The 20,595-nt window shown below is 35.3% G+C and overlaps 1 protein-coding gene across 3 annotated transcripts in view; it reads left to right on the forward strand.

Moving 5' to 3' along the window:
- LOC113517846 (uncharacterized) overlaps window positions 1-20,595 on the forward strand; it is a 73,050-nt gene that overhangs the window by 43,563 nt on the left and 8,892 nt on the right. For 2 of the 3 annotated variants that reach the window (XM_026902583.3, XM_031911484.2), the window contains exons 2-5: window positions 14,459-14,544; window positions 18,620-18,814; window positions 19,233-19,340; window positions 20,129-20,230. In XM_026902583.3, the coding sequence (XP_026758384.2) occupies window positions 14,459-14,544; window positions 18,620-18,814; window positions 19,233-19,340; window positions 20,129-20,230 (491 nt within the window). Of the gene's footprint in view, window positions 1-1,920; window positions 2,036-14,458; window positions 14,545-18,619; window positions 18,815-19,232; window positions 19,341-20,128; window positions 20,231-20,595 lie in introns of those variants that run through there. The other variant, XM_026902582.3, reaches the window with a different exon arrangement.

The raw sequence follows: 20,595 nt of genomic DNA on the forward strand, positions 1-20,595 counted from the left end.
CATATTGTACACTTATATAAAACATCTAGATCAATACAAATAGTCATATGAAAAAAATTGTTAGTCGTCCATGGGGATCGAACCCACGACCATTGGAAGATGAGTCGAAGTGTTAAACCGCTATACCAACATGGTTGATACTCAATATTTTTATATATATTTTTTTTATGGGTGGTAATGGTATGGTAACCCCGCCTGCGCTAACGGGATACGCTGGCGGAGCACCAGTGAAGGGTGATAGATGAGAATGAAAACAGGCCAATTAGCCCATCATGATGAATTCATCAGGAATTAACCATGATAGTTTCCAGGGGGAACCGCGAGGAGGTCGACCTGGTTGGGTATATTGCTAGCAATAGGGTTCTCAGTCTCCATTACTAACAATCCCTTTCCCCCCATATTTTTTATATTTTTATTCAATATAAATTTATTGTTATAACACAATACATAGTATGATACAACAAAAAAAAAACAAGATAAAATGTGAATCTCCTTTAAGAACTGTATTGAAAAGGTGAAACCGCAACTATAATCATGGGTTAGGTATCAGAAAACCCAATCTTTTTACAATGTATGCGCCAAGGTTAAAAAAACTCTTTTCATATTACGAGTACATGTTTTTTTTTTTTTGTTAAGAAAATGTACTCGTTTTGTGCTATATATCTGTTAATTTTATTCCGATTTCGATAATTCTTATTTCCTATCAAATACTGTCGTATTGCGTTCATTTATAACCGACTTCAAAAAAGGAGCAGTTTCTCAATTAAATTGTAATTTTTATGTCAATGTTATTATTAAGATCATTATAGGAATAATGATGTCTGAACTTCATACAGTCACCATGAATGTTGATAGACAATTGATTAAATATTTTTTTTATACAACTTAGAATGGCAAACAAGCTAACGGCCCACCTGATGGAAAGTGGTAACCGTCGCCTATAGACATGAGCAGTACCATGCACATATCAGACTACTGTTTCATCCATGATACCCCCCATGCGTTGCCATTCCTGAGGACTCAGGTGTTATTCCTCTGTACCCAGTAAATCCACGCCATATCCCACCCTTCAAACCGAAACACAGCCATGCAAACACAACTGCTTCACGGTTGAAACACGAATGGGACAGAGGTATCCAAACAATCGACTTTTGTACAACAAAGTCCTTGAACACGTGCTCCCATAGACACTGACTAAAGTAACTGACTTGGTTTTCTATACTTGAGATCTCACAGCTTCTTTTAGTGAAAGAACTGCATTTCGAGGCTTGGATAATTTTTTTTATTTTTTATTTTTTTTATTAAATTTATATTTTCATCCATAAAAAAAAGTACTAAAACCATCAACCATGGTGTTTTTTTAATGAAAATAGAATCGCAACCAGTTTTAAACTATCGGTATACGCTGGCGGAGTACCAGTTAGGTTAAATAACGATGATGTCAAGTCGGTTAAAATTCACGGTGGGTTCCGAGGAGTAACCGCGTGGTGGTCGACCTAGTGTAGTGCAAATAGGACCGCTAGACCCCATTACGTGTGTCAACAATCCTCGTCTCCCCATCAACTAAGGGTTTATAGGGGGAAAGGGATTGTTAGTAATGGAGACTGAGAATCCCATTGCTAGCAATATACCCAACCAGGTCGACCTCGTCGCGGTTCCCCCTGGAAACTATCATGGTTAATTCCTGATGAATTCATCATGATGGGCTAACTGGCCTGTTTTCATTCTCATCTATCACCCTTCACTGGTGCTCTGCAAGCGTATACCGTTAGCGTATGCGGGGTTACCACACCATTTTTACCCATCAAAAAAAAAAAACTAAGGGTTTATAAATCCAGCGCATGATCCGTTCACAATAGTAGATTTGTAATGAACGCTTGCAGTATCCTTAAACGCAACGTCCTTGATCGTGGTAAGGTCGCGGTATCTATATTAGACCCGAGTTATCAATTGCTCAGTTTAAACCGCGCGCGCGCACTACAACCATCTGTTTGAAATTAATTATTACTAATAGATAATATGAGAGAACTGAACGGTAAGTCTGTTACCTTTTTTTTTAGTATATCGATGGCACACCTAGTGGACACCAGTGTCGTATGTTGTTGTATTCTATACGTTATTTTTCATTCATTTAAAAATTATTTTTGTTTGTGTATTTTTTATATTTTCAATTCTGCGCGTCGAATGTTAGTTATGCTTTTATTTTTTATTTACTCATAAATTTTTGTCTCTGCATTCTATATTTGAAATGTATTTTTAATTGAATATATTGCGTTCTGTTTTCAAATTTTTGAACTGTATATTTTTTTTTATTATTATTTATAAAATCCCACCAGTACAAAGAGATTTGATTGATCATTAATATAAAAGAAAATTATAGTCTGTTGCAACAGAATTTAATGGAATTATAATGAAACGATGGCTGTCTATGGGATAGGCCTATGTTCAGCAGTGGACTGATAATGTCTGAGATAAGGATTGCGTTAATTAAACGAATATATGTCTCGAACACGAGACAATCTGTTGATATCCAAAAGTAGCTAATTTCGGTTGAAGTTTTCCGTAGATATGGGATCTGGTGTGAAGTATGATTTATACTTAGATAATAATTGTGTGATAATAATGTGTCTATCTACATCTAGGTATGGAATTTTTGTTTTTAGTAAAAAAAAATTAAATTTAAACTCTGGATTTTTTATGAAGTAATCAAAAGAATTTAATAACTATTACTATTGTAAAAAGTATCACAATCGCATGCCCACACTTTATCGAGCTTAAAATGTAAATTTGCTCTATATTGGACGAACCTACCGGCGTCATTCGAATTAGTTTTATTTAATGGAATTTGGAGATATTTTTTTGCTTTGAAGGCGTTTATGTTTTGTTTCCCCAAATCGCTTAAAACACCGTAATGTTTCGGGGACGAGAAGTGATAGTGTATTATTATTTTTTATACTAGTACTAACTGTGGCACAAGAAAGTATTGGACAAATATATTCTTTATTGCACTTGTAAATTACATTGTTAATGCATTTATAAATATTTTGAGCAAGATAATTTTAATTTTTATTTATTACGTTACATGTTTATGCTGGTAAATACTGTTCAAAATTAACCTTTTTATATACTTTGACAATTGTAGTTTTTTTATAAAAAAGAAAATTGATAAAACAATTGCAAATAGAACAAAAAAATACATAATATACTTCAAGTCAACAGACGGTAATTTTATTTACAAATAATATAATATAAATAATATATAATAACAAGAACCAGCATCACATTTTACAAACAAATACGAAATCGATAGCATTCTTTATAGACAGTGTTTTAGTAGTGGCCTACTTCCATTAAAGGAACGTGTCAAAAACTTACAAATAGATGTGGGAGTAAAATTTTGTATCGTTTTAGAATTTTTGATTCACGATATTTCTGTTTTAATACATTTTATAATTTGAATATGGATAGATGGATAGATAATCTATTTGCATTACTTACAGCACACAAATTACAATACAAGCATACACATAATACACAGTCAAAGAGATAAAAGAATGAAAAACAAAAAAGCAACAAAAAAAAAAGGAAAATATGTAAAACAACAATTTCCTTTTTTCATGCGTGTGCCATAGTAACACAAAATGGTCACAGCTCAGTTTATTGCTTTGCCCTTAAAAGAACAAAACACCGATATTCTACTGCGGCCAAAAATCAGTCCCGAAATTCCCTAATAAAAATAATAATAAAAAAGAAATATGAATAAAATGCATCGTGTGTGTCCATTACATTTGCCTCCGTTCGATATTTAATATATTTTCTAATTCTACGTACTACTTTTTTTTAACGCGGCCAAGAAACATTACCTCGGATCACTTTAGTACCGAGGATGATCCTTAAACAAGTAGCAGGCACGCGAAGTCGCGGATGAAAGTTAGTTTGGAAATAAACACAAAATACTCCGTATTCTTGTAATTGTTTACATTCCTTGCCACCAATACACAGCATGGCCAGAGTGTAGTGTTACAAAACGTCCTGTTCGTGATAAATCTCAACACATTCTGGTACAAAGTTGCCCAAACGCAAATGTACACAAAACGAGAACGAACATAATTCCGATGAATTTATAATTACGTGCAAATCTAATTTATTGACGGAAGCTGTGTATTCAGAGGGGTCAGAGCGAGTTGAGTCAATACGAGTATCACGTTATAGTCACGTTCACTTTTACTCGACAAGTTTGTTTTGAAAAGTTCACTGCGCGTTCGAACGGATGTCGGAAACTCAGATTTCCTTACTAAACAGCTCACAATGGGCATTATAATATCGCTGAATTATATTTTTTTTACTTTATTTTCATTACTTTTTGTTAATATAAACGCAGTTACAAATGATATTCGTATAAGAATAACAACTCTGCGAACACTTTGATATCGACCCTGAAATCGCAATGTGTATTTAGCTGTAGTGAATTTTACAAGAGAGAAGAGAAACGAAACGGAAATTAAAAACGTCTGATAACAGACAATTAGAACAAAAGAAAATAGGCAATAAAATGAAACAATTAATATTACGTTGTTTTTTTTTTTTTTTAATACAATTTATATCAACAGAAAATAGAAAACAAAAGTTGTATAGAACGTAAACGGAGCAAGTTATTTTAAAAACAAATACATTTAAATAAATACACAAATAATGTTAACAAATATTTGAAAAGATAAATTCTCTTGAATTTCTAATAGGTACTTTTTTTTGTGGATAAAATGGTATGGTAAGCCCGCCTGCGCTAACGGGATACGCTGGCGGAGCACCAGTGAAGGGTGAGAGGTGAGAATGAAAACAGGCCAGTTAGCTCATCATGATGAATTCACCAGGAATTAACCATGATAGTTTCCAGGGGGAACCGTGAGGAGGTCGACCTGGTTAAGTATATTGCTAGCAATGGGATTCTCAGTCTCCATTACTAACAATCCCTTTCCCCCTCTAATAGATACTGTAATCTATACTTATAATAAATATGTAGAGAGGTCCAAAATAACTATCAGGGGGTGATTAGTGATCGATACTGATGCCAAAAATACAATCAGAAAATTTTTTGTCTGTCTGTCTGTATATTCGTTATAGAAACAAAAACTACTTGACGGATTTTAACGAAACTTAGTACAATTATTCTTCATACTCCTGGGCAGATTATAATATACTTTTCATCACGCTACGATCAATAGGAGCAGAGCAGTGAAGGGAAATGTTAAAAATGTCCACCCGTGCGACGCCGGGACGGGCCGCTAATGTAAAATAATCCTATATGTTGAATACAATTTATTTATGTACAAGAATTATTGCTGAGTTCCTTGCTGGTTCTTCTCAGTAGATGAGGACATTCTGAAGGGAGGGAGACTTTGTACAAAAGTCGATTCCTTGGGTACCTCTGTCCCATTCGTGTTTCTACCGTGAAGCAGTTGTGTTTGCATGGCTGTGTTTCGGTTTGAAGGGTGGGATATGGCGTGAATTTACTGGGTACAGAGGAATAACACCTGTGTCCTCAGGAATAGCAACGCATGGGGGGTATCATGAACGAAACAGTATACTCTGTTATGTCCATGGTACTGCTCATGTCTATAGGCGACGGTTACCATATTCCATCAGGTGGGCCGTCAGCTTGTTTGCCATTTTAAGATGTATAAAAACAAAAAAAAAATAAAAAAGAACTCAGCGTTAGAATCATAAAAAAATGACAATTTAAAAGAGATTACGAACAATAAAGATGGTTTCTATTCTAAAGATATTTCTGCGGTAGGTTATTCTGTGACTTCGCTACATTACCATCATTTGTTCCGATTGACTTATTTATTAAATCATTCGACGCTGAAAACAAATGGATTTTAACGATATACAAGTGTACTCGTGTGACTCAATGTCGGCCAAAGAGGCACTTTTTAATAATAATAATAATACGGGGGGAAAAGGGATTGTTAGTAATGGAGACTGAGAATCCCATTGCTAGCAATATACCCAACCAGGTCGATCTCCTCGCGGTTCCGCCTGGAAACTATCATGGTTAATTCCTGATGAATTCATCATGATGGACCAACTGGCCTGTTTTCATCTTCATCGATCACCCTTCACTGGTGCCCCGCCAGCGTATCCCGTTAGCGCAGGCGGGGTTACCACTCCATTTTCATCCAATAAAAAAAAAACTTTGTATTGGATAAAATAATATTGACTGTAGTCCTAACTCCCAAATTACAGTTGACTGTATGTCAGGAGCCAGTGGCTTCCTAACTTCTAATTTAGTTATAAATCCATATATATAAACAATAATTTTCTAGTCTATAATATATATGCGCATGTGCGTGCGTGCGTGCGTGCGTGTGTGTGTGTGTGTGTGTGTGTGTGTGTGTGTGTGTGTGTGTGCGTGTGCGTGTGCGTGTGCGTGCGTGTGCGTGTGCGTGTGTGTGTGTGAGTGTGAGTGTGTGCACGCGCGCGTGTGTTAATATATATATATATATATATATATATATATATTACATATATCATAGCAAAACTTCCGGTGCAAACAGTAAGTGCATACTGTGACCACCGACACGGAATGAAGCCATTGCATACCATTGCCATAGCCGGCTATTGCTATGTCCATAGTCCAGTTCCCGCTTTAACCGACTCCGAAGAGGAGGTTAGTAAAAGGAGATCAATAAAAATAAATCAATAATTAAAGGAAATGGAGGCGAAACGATGCAATCGAGACATTACAAGTACAAAAATAATTATACTATATCTTACCAGGTCGAACTCCACGCGGTCTCGCAGCAAATTCGACATCTATGAGCTTCACTGGTGCCCTATCAGCGTATACCGATAGCGTAGGCAAGGTTATCACTTCAACGTCTCCCCATAATGAACCTACCATGTTGCATTATATACCACTATTCTTTCACCTAGTGATATTTTATACACTACACTAGTGAAAGTGTTTCATATATAAAGCTATATAAATTTAATTATATCACTTTTTAATAAATCTAATATTTAAATTTATAAGAAACGATACGATGAATGTTGCGTTGGTTTGGTCATTTGGATAGGATGGATGAAAGAAGAATTACGAAAGAGTTTTATCGAGCAAGAATGAACGGAGATGTCGGTAGGGGCCGCCCTAGACGGACGTATGTTGACTAAATAGGTGCCGTGCTGAAGGAGGGCCAAATTAAAAGTACCCGTAACCGGCGAGCGTGTATGAAAAGATTGATGAATGTGGAAGAAGCGAAAGAGGTTTGTTTGAATCGAAGCATTTGGCGTTCCATTGTTTCTGCCTACCCTAATGGGAGACAAGCGTGACAGATATGTATGTATGTATGTATGTATGAAACGATACGACTTGAATACCTGTTTTCACCCGCCGCCGGGTATTTCCAATAACCGAGTGTAACGCTTGATATGAACGCCAGGAATCGAGAACGTCTGGAATCCTGACACCGTTACAAAATTCCAGGGCACAGTGTTTGAATTTATCTAATAAACGTTACCTTAATACATGAAAATGGAATAGTAGTACCGTAGGACAAACGGGTCTTTTTTCAATGGAATGGTTACCCCGCCTGCGCGAAAGATATATATACTGGCGAGGTACCAGTGAGAGATGATAGGTGAATAATGAAAGCAGGTCAGCTTATATATATATATATCTTCACCTATATACGGGTAAACGCAGTGTAGGACAACCCCCCACTAGATGGAGTGACGACCTGAAATCTATTACAGACAGTCAGCGGATGCAGGTGGCTCAGGACCGTTCTTTATGGCAGTCTATGGGGGAGGCTTATATCCAGCAGTGGACGGATAATGGCTGGAATGAAGGTGATGATGATCCTAATAGTGAAGTACCTCGTCCGTGATTCACTGTTCATCTCAAAGGTTGACTAGTAGAGAATGCTATTAGCATGTCCATGGTACTGCTCATGTCTATAGGCGACGGTTACCACTTTCCATCAGGTGGGCCTTCGGCCTGTTTGCCATTCTAAGTTGTAAAAAAACAAATAAATATATCCGCCATTTGTACCCTATCGTCTTGTGTTCAATAAAGTTATTTAAATAAATAAATAAATTAAATTGTCATCCTAAATTGCCTCAGTCCATCAACGTCGGGAAGACAAAGGCGACATTGAATTCAGCACTACACATACTTCGAGCAAGTACTCATGTAACATACAATAAGTTTATTCAAAACCAAATAAGTACATTTAAACGGAACGACGCGCCATATTGAGACGATTTTTGGTACTTTTTCCGCTAATTTCAATACTGTTTCAATTACTATTGTGTTATTTATTTCGTCTTTGAAATATATTCTTCGTTTTATTTTATTTTTTCAACTTATTTATGGTATTTATTTATTTAACTCTTTATTGCATCATAAATAAAAATATACAATGACAAGTGAATAGTTCAAGTGAAATACAATAACATAAATACAGATTGAAATATACACATAAAGGTACAAAAGGCGGTGTTATCGCTAGGGCAATCTCTTACAGACAACCTTTGGTTAAAGGAGAACAGATAGAAGTGGGCAGTTGGCGCAAGAGTGAATTAATAATTTTTCGTGCATAAAATACAAAAACTTACATAATGTTTCTTGACGTGTTTATTATAGCTAATATAAAAATACTGGGGGGAAATGGAATATTAGTAATGGGGTCTAATAGCCCCATTGCTAGCAATATACCCTCTCAGGTCGGCCTCCACGCGGTTCCACCTGGAACCCATCGTGTTTAATTCTTGTCAAATTCGTCATGGTGGGCCAACTGATCTGCATTCATTCTCACCTTATCATCATCAAAAAAAAAATATATATATATATATATATATATATATAAAGATACAACCGTATCAACCGTATCAACATTGGCAATGAAATATCACTGTTCCGTGTAACGCAAAAAGTACAAAATCGGTTGCAGCGACTGTATTCTAGTAACCTATTCAATACGACAGTGATCCTCGTAGATAAGTAGTCAAATAGATATCGCAACTGCATATAATTTGCATAATTATTTTTGCCCTAAATTAAATGCAAAACAGTCTAATAAAAGCCGACTAAATTTCGATTTAAAATTCCTATATTTATAACGAAAAAGCGTTAAAATTTTTATATATATAAAAATGACAAAACAATAAGCTTTAATTCTTCATTAGATTTGCTATCAATAATAACATCAAATACCTAATAGTGGTATTTTAAAACATTTTTCAAGGTAAGGAAGTATTAATTTCGTCCGTATTTTATACATGAATTGATATCATCGTCAATTCAGAATCGATTACGATAATGCACTGTGCAATCAATGGAATTTACCCCCATATTGATCCCATTTCAGTTATGTCACAGTTGAACTCATAGATCGTCATTACTGTAGCCGATTATAACAGGCGCCTTCTATGTCTAACAGATGGACATTCGACGCTCGTCTAAACAATATCTGCACTGTGGCCGAGGGTTGCATTGAAAATGCATTCAGGTTATTGAGGTCAATACACCAGCGATTGTACAAAAACCAATATTGTTGGTTTTTTCTTGAGTTACTTCAGAAGTTGTATCGCGTGTCTAGTATGTTCGCGATGAGCCTTCCGATAATGTATCGACTAATTGCTGTCATTTTTTTTCTAATATCCAACAAATTTAAAACAAAACATGGCACGATTATGTTGTTCTTATTATTCTGTATTGTTATTCAAAGCCAAATATTAATTAGTTGCTAAAATTTAATTATATTTTATTTATGTTTTATTTATAAGAGAAAGTGACTATTTCTAACAAAACCGGATTCCGCGTTCTAAATTCAAATATTCTCAATCTGTTTATAATACGAAGATAATGAATACATAATGATTCATCTGTGTTATAAGACATCCCGTCGTACATCAACAGGCTTTCTGTTTAAAATTCGAATTGTATTTATAACTTTTTTTTATCTAGGTAAATAGATAGTTAATGAGAACTGGCTAAAATGATTTATTTGCTTCTCGACTACTATTAATTTTTTTTTTTAATAATTTTACGGCTTTGGATATTTCCTATTAATATCGATTACAGGTACATTTTTTATTTATGTGCTCAATGACGTTATTTTTTTTTTTGCTATTTCGTATATTATACGCCCTTAGCATTTTTATAACATACTCTGGTACTATTTTTAATTTATGATTCATTGACAAACCGAACCTTTTGTAGTTAACGATGTTACACGGAAAAAATAAACTTAATCTACTAATTTTAACTTACACTATGAACATTTCTATAATATTCTCTTTCTACGACAGATATCGTGAATCATAGATTAAGAATAGTAGCTACAGTTTTCTAATATGTAAATTAGGGTATGCGCAAGCGAAGTATGCTAAGCATTATTTACCTCGATATATTTGGCAAGAATTTATCACAATGATATTTATCTCAAATTATTACTTTTTACATGTGAAATTAGTAAAGGAACGTCTCACGTGATGATAGGGCATTAGATTACCAGAGGGAAACTTTGTACAAAAGTCGATTGCTTGGGTACCTCTGTCCTATTCGTGTATCTACCGTGAAGCAGTTGTGTTTGCATGGCTGTGTTTCGATTTGAAGGGTGGGATATGGCGTGAATTTACAGGGTACAGAGGAATAACACCTGAGTCCTCAGGAATGGCAACGTATGGGGAGTATCATGGGCGAAACAGTGTACTCTGTTATGTCCATGGTACTACACATGTCTATAGGCGACGGTTACCACTTTCCATCAGGTGGGCCGTCAGCTTGTTTGCCATTCTAAGTTGTATGAAAAAAAAAGGTTAGTATGCATATAATTCAACAGCAATTTCATGTTATATTAAGCTATCTATTTCCCGCAGTTTTGCCTGCGTAAATCAATATATAAAAACCTATATGTTAAGTCACGATAAAATCTACTTGCGAGTCAAATTTGTTTCAAATCTGTTTAACAGTTAAAGCGTTATTAAATGACAAACATGTAAATATTTCCACCTACTTTCACATTCATAATATTAGTGAAGTATAAAAATAAAAATTATTTCGAGAATCGTCCCTCGTTCTACAGCTGAGCATATACTTTTATCGTTTATACCTTTTTAGCAATAATGCCAAAATAATTGCTAAATATTATGATGTAACAATTAAATATAAACTCCTTTAGGTCTGTGACAGGTTTATGACTTCACCTAAAGCCAGTTTCACGATCGTCATCATATCGGCCTTTAACTATTCACTGCTGAACATGTCTCCCTCTTGGAGTTTTTTTTTTAGATGGGTGAAAATGGTATGGTAACCCCGCCTGCGCTAACGGGATACGCTGGCAGAGCACCAGTGAAGGGTGATAGATGAGAATGAAAACAGGCCAGTTAGCCCATCATGATGAATTCATCAGGAATTAACCATGAAAGTTTCCAGGGGGAACCGCGAGGGGGTCGACCTGGTTGGGTATATTGCTAGCAATGGGATTCTTAGTCTCCATTACTAACAATCCCTTTCCCCCTTCTTTAGGGGTTTTGCTAGTAGTTGCTACGCTTGGCAGGCGGATTGGCAACCGCAATTAGGCTTTAGAGATGATTAAGAGTTGTTAGTAATGGAGTCAAATAGTCCCATTACCAGCAATATATCCTATCAAGGTCGACCTCCACGTGGTTCCCCCTGGAAACCACCGTGTTTAATTCCAGTTGAATTCGTCAGGATGGGCTAACTGACCTGCTTTCATCCTCATCTGTCATCCCTCACTGGTGCCCCGCCGGTGTATACCGATAGCACAGGCGAGGTTACCATACCATTATCACCCTTTTAAAAAAAACTATTAAATATTTATATGTTATGCGCGTGTGACAACCCTAGCGTTGTAAGCACCCTGCCACAGAGTAAATGTCCCTGCAAAGGCCAAGTTCGTGCTTCACGCATTTATTAACATTTCAGATTTATTATTATTATTATTTATACAAGAATATTTGCTTATCTTAATAAATCCATTGACAATTACTTGAACTTTGCATTACTTAGTATAACAGTACTGGTAATTGTTCCCACTTAGTGGAAGTTTGATTTAATATTGAAATGTTTATTTAGTTTTTATTCATTTTTTAACTATATTTTTTGTAAAGGAAAATCTCCTGTTTTTCTTTTTATACCACTGAGGTGGCAAACAAGTATACGGCCCACCTGATGGTAAGCGGTCACCGTAGCCTATGAACGCCTGCAATACCAGAGGTATTACGCGCGCGTTGCCAACCCTGAAGAAACCTCTTTACCCCTCTTTTAAAGAACCCCATGCTGTAGTCTCTTGGGAAAACCTAGGCAGGGAGCTCATTTTTTAATGGATGATAATGGAATAGTAATTAGCCTGTAGTATATATTGGTATTATGGAGAGGGCATTTTTTTTAAATGCATGATAATGAAATGGTAACCCCGCCTGTGCTAACGGTATACACTGGCGGGGCACCAGTAAGGGATGATAGGTGAAGATGAAAAGGCAGATCAGTTAGCCCATCGTGATGAATACACCTGGAATTCAGCACTGGTTTCAAGGGGGGGCCACGTGGAGGTCGACCTGTCAAGGCTTATTGCTAGCAATGGGACTGGTAGTCTGCATTACCAACAATTCCTCCCCCCTAATATATGGAGTGGGCTATGCTCCGGAGTCTCTTTGCGCGATAGAATCCGAAACACAGCCTATGAACAGGCTACGGTAACCGCTTACCATCAGGTAATTAGCATACGGCCCGTATGCTTGTTTACCACCTCAGTGGTATAAAAAAAATCTACCGGTACAATCACATAATACAAACGAATACAATAAAATATCTGACACACTTTTAACTAGGTAGTATCAAGTATCACATACATATAAAGACACTGTCAATTCTGTTTCATTGAAAACCAGTTATTTATTTGCCTTCATCGTACTGGCCGACAATAACAATAGCACGCGTATGTAGCTATAATTAAAAAAAAAAATAATTAGTGTGCAGTAAGTAGTTTTACTGTAATGGGATATCTTTGCAGTACAATCTACATACAATCAATAGTAATACATTAATGTTAACTCGTTGTGTATTTTTTTTTTTTGATGGGTGAAAATGGTATGGTAACCCCGCCCGCGCTAACGGGATACGCTGGCGGAGCACCAGTGAAAGGTGATAGATAAGAATGAAAACAGGCCAGTTAGCACATCGTTTAAATATTTTCCAGGGGGAACCGCGAGGAGGTCGACCTGGTTGGGTATATTGCTAGCAATGGGGTTCTCAGTCTCCATTACTAATAATCCCTTTCCTTCCTTTAAGCTGACGGCTCACCTGATGGAAAGTGGTAACCGTCGCCTATAGACATGAGCAGTACCATGGACATAACAGAGTATACTGTTACGCCCATGATACCCCCATGCGTTGCCATTCCTGACGACTCAGGTGTTATTCCTCTGTACCCAGTAAATTCACGCCATATCCCACCCTTCAAACCGAAACGCAGCCATGCAAACACAACTGCTTTACGGTTGAAACACGAACGGGACAGAAGTACCCAAGCAATCGACTTTTGTACAAAGTCTCCCTCTGGTAAACATACCAATAAAAGATGTTTTACAGATACCCTACATTATAAATGTTACGTAAAATGTTTTACTTTGCAAAAAAAGCGCCAACTTCGAGCATCACAAAATAAAAATAAATAAAATTGCATTACTAAATTGGAATAAATTAAAAAATTGAGAAACTCCGTTTGAAAGTCTATCCAATATTATTGCATTAAAACTTATTAGCATAAGAATTAAATAACGCATACTTTATTAGGTTATAGGTATAAAATGAAACATCTCCGACTCCAATTAATACGCTAAACAATAAACCGCCTTGGACAATGGAAAAATGTGAACATTGCTCGTCCGCAAGTATTTAGATGACTTGACATTTCCTATGGTTTGTTTCGTACCTAATTGTACACGGTTCTGTTAATTGAAGTCAGAACTGAGCGGGCTAATGTTAGTAATTGTTTCCAAAAATAAAACGGATTCGTGGTTGCATTATAGCCATTCGCTTGCTGCTTGCCGTCTCGGAACGGGGTTGTTTATTGCGCGGTCGTATGAGCAGCTTATCCAATTTAATTATTAATTTAATGTATTGTTATTAATAAATAATTAAAATTAGTTTTTTATAGTAATTAATATAGGTTTTATTCTCGTTTTAAAATTCGAAGATTCGTGAATAGTGTTTTTACTCGATAGAAGCAGCTGTTCTAGAGCGCAGTTGACGGTTGTGTCGCGTGTTTTCTACAAGATATATATATATATATATATATATATATATATATATATATATATATATATATATATATAATCGATATTTAAAGAGTTTTCATTCATTCATGCATACAATACAGTATGACTTACGATAGTTATCATTCAACAATTTTATTTTTTATTTTTGCAGCTAACGTAACGGGAAAGCTGAACAGGCGCCGTGCGGTGCCTGTCATCCACCTGCAGGGGTCCCACTACGATGTGGGATATGACTTGGTTAGTTATTTTTTTATTTGTTTTTTTTTATATTTATTTTTTTTTATTTGAGATAACAATACATTTGTCACGTCACGATAAGTCTTTTATAAGATTTTTCTTTTAATTTATTTATAAACACAAATTAAAAGAAAAATGCCGTAACAATTAGGATTATAGATTTTTATAATATTTTCTAGTTCAAGATATATATCGCCTGGAGCCATTAACAAAGCTGGATTGTAATGTATTTCTATCTGGCTTATGTTAATAGCCACAGGCGCGATTATCTGATACTCCGTGCTTCGTTGAAAGAGTACTCGGGACCACCTGCCGCTAGAGGACGCCACCGTAACAATATCACTAGTATAATTGTATTCATCTATCACCACTAATACCTGCACCTTCCCAGGGTAGACAAAAAGAACAGAAGTGGTACTAGAGGACTTCGATACCTCGCAGGTACGATACGAGTCTCTCTAAAACATAATTTGAACTAGATATGTCTGCCATTAATTTGTAGTGTTTATATTTAGCGTAGTACTCTGTGCTTTATGATTTGTAGTTACGATTCGATACAATACCTATTTATGATTGTAATAACTTTTTATTCACTTAAATACGTCTACCTGCGAGTGACGATTCGAAAGCGGCCGCGTGTGAAATAATTAAAAATGGTTTTTTTTACAGTGAACACTGTAAAACAATGGGCAAGTGTTTTAAATAATATCGTTTCAATTTCGTAAAATATAGTTCGATTATTAAAACGATTTATTCATATAGGTAAGTGCACAGATATCGGTTTCGTCTCCTACCGCCCAGTTCAGCGAGCAAATTTAGCTTAGAACTGTTTAAACAATAGAAAATATTGTGAAATTAAATGTAATTTATTTGCTAGAAACATTGTAGAAAAAGTGTTGCATTTGTGAAGTTTACAAGATGTCCATTATGTTTCGAGATTATCCATTAAATAATTTATCCATTGGCCATTTTATACAGGTACATTATATATTTAATTTTCAATTATTTACTACTTATATTTAATCGATAGTTCTTGGCACCTTTATGTATATGTAATTTTAGATTTAGTTAAAAAGTTTTACATCTATCTTGTCATAACTTTTTTTTATGCAACTTAGAATGGCAAACAAGCTGACCGCCCACCTAATGGAAAGTGGTAACCGTCGCCTATAGACATGAGCAGTACCATGGACATAACAGAGTATACTGTTTCGCCCATGATACTCCCCCCCCCTAGCGTTGCCATTCCTGAGGACTCAGGTGTTATTCCTCTGTACCCAGTAATCTGCATCTCCAAAATTAAGTCGAAATTGATATAATATATTTCTCAATTGACATAAATAGATAATTATACATAAAAAAAAAATTCAAACCTCTCTTTATAATTAATTTAATCATTTAATTAAAAGATATTGTTTGTGATCTTTCACAGTTCAACCTCTTTAGAAAAACAAAAAAGTAAACTAAAAATCGAATTACTCAAATATTATACATTTTATTATTTTGTTACGATTCTAATGTTTCTTCTGTACACTTCTACAATAAACGCCATCCTTTTACCATCATTTACATGGTTTTTATTTCAATATTCCTTCAAAAAAACTATCTGTTTTTTTTTAAAACATAGGTACAAAATTACATAAAAATTAATCACCTAGTTTATGACCATTGTATGTTTCGTGTCATATTTGAATAATTGACCACAATACACAATACATACTATGTAACTATAGGTCATAAGAATACTATATCATTGTTATAATTATCTCCGCTAGATGCAAGTATCTAGAAGTTAGATCGTTGTAGACGGACCTACATTTGATCACTATAATCATGTAACTAACTGTATGTGTGCTTTATATTATTCCCAATTTCGTGTATAATATAGTATATGTCATATATGTGTAAGTATATTTATTTTATTTATTAATTCATTAGTACAAATATGTGTACATGGCGGACTTAATGCTAAAAGCATTCTCTCCCAATCAACCATAGGGAAGTGTCAGAATACTCGGATGCGGTACTAGTAATTATTGATATACATACATACTAAAATTACATATATAAACGAATAAATATATATGAATAACAAATATACTTACACATATATGATATATACTATATTATACAAGAAATTGGGAATAATATAAAGTACTTACTGCTCGGATAAAGATAAAAAGTGAGCGTGAATGCTTTTTTTGAAAGACGGTTGTTATTCATATATATTTATTCGTTTATATATGTAATTTTAGTATGTATGTATATCAATAATTACTAGTACCGCATTCGTGTATTCTGACACTTCCCTATGGTTGACTGGGAGAGAATGCTTTTAGCATTAAGTCCACCATGTACACATTTTTGTACTAATGAATAAATAAATAAATATATAACACTAATAACCAATATAGCTACTTATAAGACAATTAAATGTATGTGGTTTGAAATATAATATATTATAGCTAATAAATATGATAGATAACTGAGGTAGACGATAACCATCTTATATGGTTTTCTATGGCCTATTCACTAGTTGAGTGGCATGTTCTCTTACTTAATAAACATAAAACTTAATGAGGTATTAATTAGTAGTGTATGTGTAGGTACAAATGTCAAGCAAATTTAACTAATTCAGTTATACTAAGAACTGTAAACTTCTGCATAACCCGCATGGGTGTGGATCAGAGCTATAAATTTAAATTTGAGAAATTAAATAAAGCGTTCCCTGTTGAGGTCTCTCCAAGAGACTACAGTATGGGATTCTTCAAAAGGAGGGTATAGAGGCAAGATTGCAAACGTTCACAGATTGAGATAACCGCTTACCATCGGTTGGGCCGTATGCTTGACCGCCACCTCATTGGTATAAAAAAAAATGTTTTATCTATGCATTAATACATTTCGTGAACTGCATCTATTTTAATTCAGTGGACTATTTATTTCAGTGGCCTATATACTTGCTCTCAGGGTATGTACTAGAATTCTGTTATTTGTGAATATTACAATAACTTTTTTATATAGATGGAACATCGAATGTCAAAAATGGGTCAGAGTTTACTTAGATAACTTGACAATTGGCTGACTACATTCCAACACTTATTTCTTTTAAATCAAAATAAAATAGGCTTTTTTCTGTGTTCCAAATTTAAAATTATCCCAGACAATTCCATTTTTTTAATTTGTATTTGGAACCATTTTTTGATATAATATAAATATATATATATATAGGTTACAAATTAACATATGTATATTAAAAAAAATTTACGACCACATTAATTGATTCATAAATGAAAATATCATTTTAAACCTTTACTTGGGTATAAATCAAAGTAATAAGTAAAAATAAGTATTATTATGAATTATTGTGCATTGTTACTATTATTTTGTTAAGAATTTCGTATATAACTATAACTATATACTAAGTAATAAATGTGCATAACTCTCTCACCTGTTTTTGGAGACACTCTATCTATATAATCTAAAGTAAGGGAATAATCAGTACACATATGTAAGAAAAGTGACCTTTGAACCATCTGTACTAGAGAGAACAGATGGCTCATAGGTCAAAGATAGGTACAGGTATACCCCTGTAAAGAAAGATAATTTACAAAAACCTGAACTGTATGAAACTAATTAAAATTTCGTTTTTAAAATAACTTTATACAGTTTAATTTTAAGACATACTGACACAAACCTATGTTTTTTTTTTAAATGGGTAATATAGAAATGGTAACTCCACCCGCGCTCTCGGTATACACTGACGGGGCACCAGTGAGAGATGATAAGTGACGATGAAAGCAGGTCAGTTAACCCATCGTGACGAATTCCATTAGAATTAATCACGATGGTTTCCAGAGTGAACCCCCCCCCCCCCCCAACAAACCTATGTTTGTCCTATACTCAGATAAACACAAATTTCAATTCAGAATGATTGACACCTGAATGTATGTATATTTCTTAATATACTATAGGTTAAGGATAGTATTACTAGCGACTCCCAGTATTAAAATATATATTGTGTACTTTTCTTAAATCGAATATAAAAAAAAAACTAAAATCCACTTTCAATCCACAGGGAAGAATTTTTGCTTCCATGATCAAGAACTTCATAGCGACGTACGAAAACCTTCGAGATTTCGAGAAGGAGTATAAAACTGACGCCGGCAGAGATGCATACGACAGAACCCTTGCAAACATGAAGAACAGATATCCCTTTTACCTAAAAGAGATGCAGGGTGTTGCTGACGGCGCGAAGGTGCCATTTTATCAGGTAATAGTTTAATGATATAATTTTTTTTATACAATTTAGAATGGCAAACAAGCTGACGGTCCACCTGATGGAAAGTGGTAACCGTCGCCTATAAACATGAGCAGTACCATGGACATAACAGAGTATACTGTTTGGCCCATGATACCCACCATGCGTTGCCATTCCTGAGGACTCAAGTGTTATTCTTCTGTACACTGTAAATTCACGCCATATCCCACCCTTCAAACCGAAACACAGCCATGCAAACACAACTGCTTTACGATTGAAACACAAATGGGACAAAGGTACCCAAGCAAGCGACTTTTGTTCAAAGTCTCCCTCTGGTAGATGTTAATATACTACTCTTACCCTAATACAGGCGGCTAGCACCGCGGGGCGAAGCTAGTCATTAATTATTTATTACCTGTTTGTATTACAGTTGTTCCTATTGCAAATGGACGACATCATGGGCACCATCAACGACAACCACGTGCCGAGGAACGACACGGGCGGCTGCAGCTCCATCGGCGTCAACAATCCAGACGCTGTACGTTATTACATATATAAGATACATAGATAGATAATTTATTTGCATTACTTACAGCACACAAATTACAACATATATAGATATACATAAAGAGCGAGATAGCATAAATGATTAAAAAACAAATACATAAAGCCAAGTACATTTTTTTCTTTTGTGCGTGTACAATAACGATACAAAATGGCCACAACTCAGTTTATTGCTTCGCCCTCAAAAGAGCAAAGCACTGATATTCTGTTGCGGCCAAAGGGAATAGGGTAACAATAAAACAATACTACCAGATTATCCGTACAATAAATAGATAGATAGACAGTAAATATATATATCAGCATTTAACTGTCCATTGCTGGACATAAGCCTCCCCATTGGAGGGTTTTGCCAGTAGTTGCCAGGGAGAGATTTTGTACAAAAGTCGTTTGCTTGGGTACCTCTGTCCCATTCGTGTTTCAACCGTGAAGCAGTTATATTTGCTTGGCTGTGTTTCGGTTTGAAGGGTAGAATATGGCGTAAATTTACAGGGCACAGAGGAATAACACCTGAATCTCAGGAATCATCCTCAGGAATGGCAACGCATGGGGGGTATCGAAGAGCGAAACAGTATACTCTGTTATGTCCATGCTACTGCTCATGTCTATAGGCGACGGTTACCTCTTTCCATTAGGTGGGCCGTCAGCTTGTTTGCCATTCTAAGTTGTATTAAAAAAACATATAAGTATTTCAATATAGGTAAACGTACTATCTCATTATATATTTTGTATCACTCACTACGATATTTCACTTGTACTTCGCAGGGAATCCTGGGTCATACCGAAGACGCATTCAGCGAAACCCTGAACCACTTCTACATCATGTCTGCACACATTACACCCACACCGGATGACAGGGCGGAGGGGGTAAGTGTTATAGCAAATTGCATATATAACATATATAATTATTTGATAAATTGGAAATAAAGCTATGTATACAGTATGTCGCCTTGGTCACTAAAAATTCCAACTTCTCGCTTTACCCATAAAGAAGTTATAGAGAAATGCTGTGAGTCGCTTTGAAGAAAGGATGGTAGGCTATGCTCGGCTTGTCCTCTATTTCAAAGGAGATCTGTAGCCTGTACCCAACGTTCTACTAAGTTAATGGATGTTTAGTATTCTTTTAAATGGATGATTTAGTAATCCATCCTGCGGTATTTGTACATACTAGCGGATACCAATGAGCGATGATAGGAAAAGATGAAATCAGTTGGCCCATCGTGATGAATTCA

Source organism: Galleria mellonella, unplaced genomic scaffold (genome assembly GCF_026898425.1).
Source record: "Galleria mellonella isolate WM207_F2 unplaced genomic scaffold, CSIRO_AGI_GalMel_v1 utg28, whole genome shotgun sequence".
Lineage (NCBI taxonomy): Eukaryota > Metazoa > Arthropoda > Insecta > Lepidoptera > Pyralidae > Galleria > Galleria mellonella.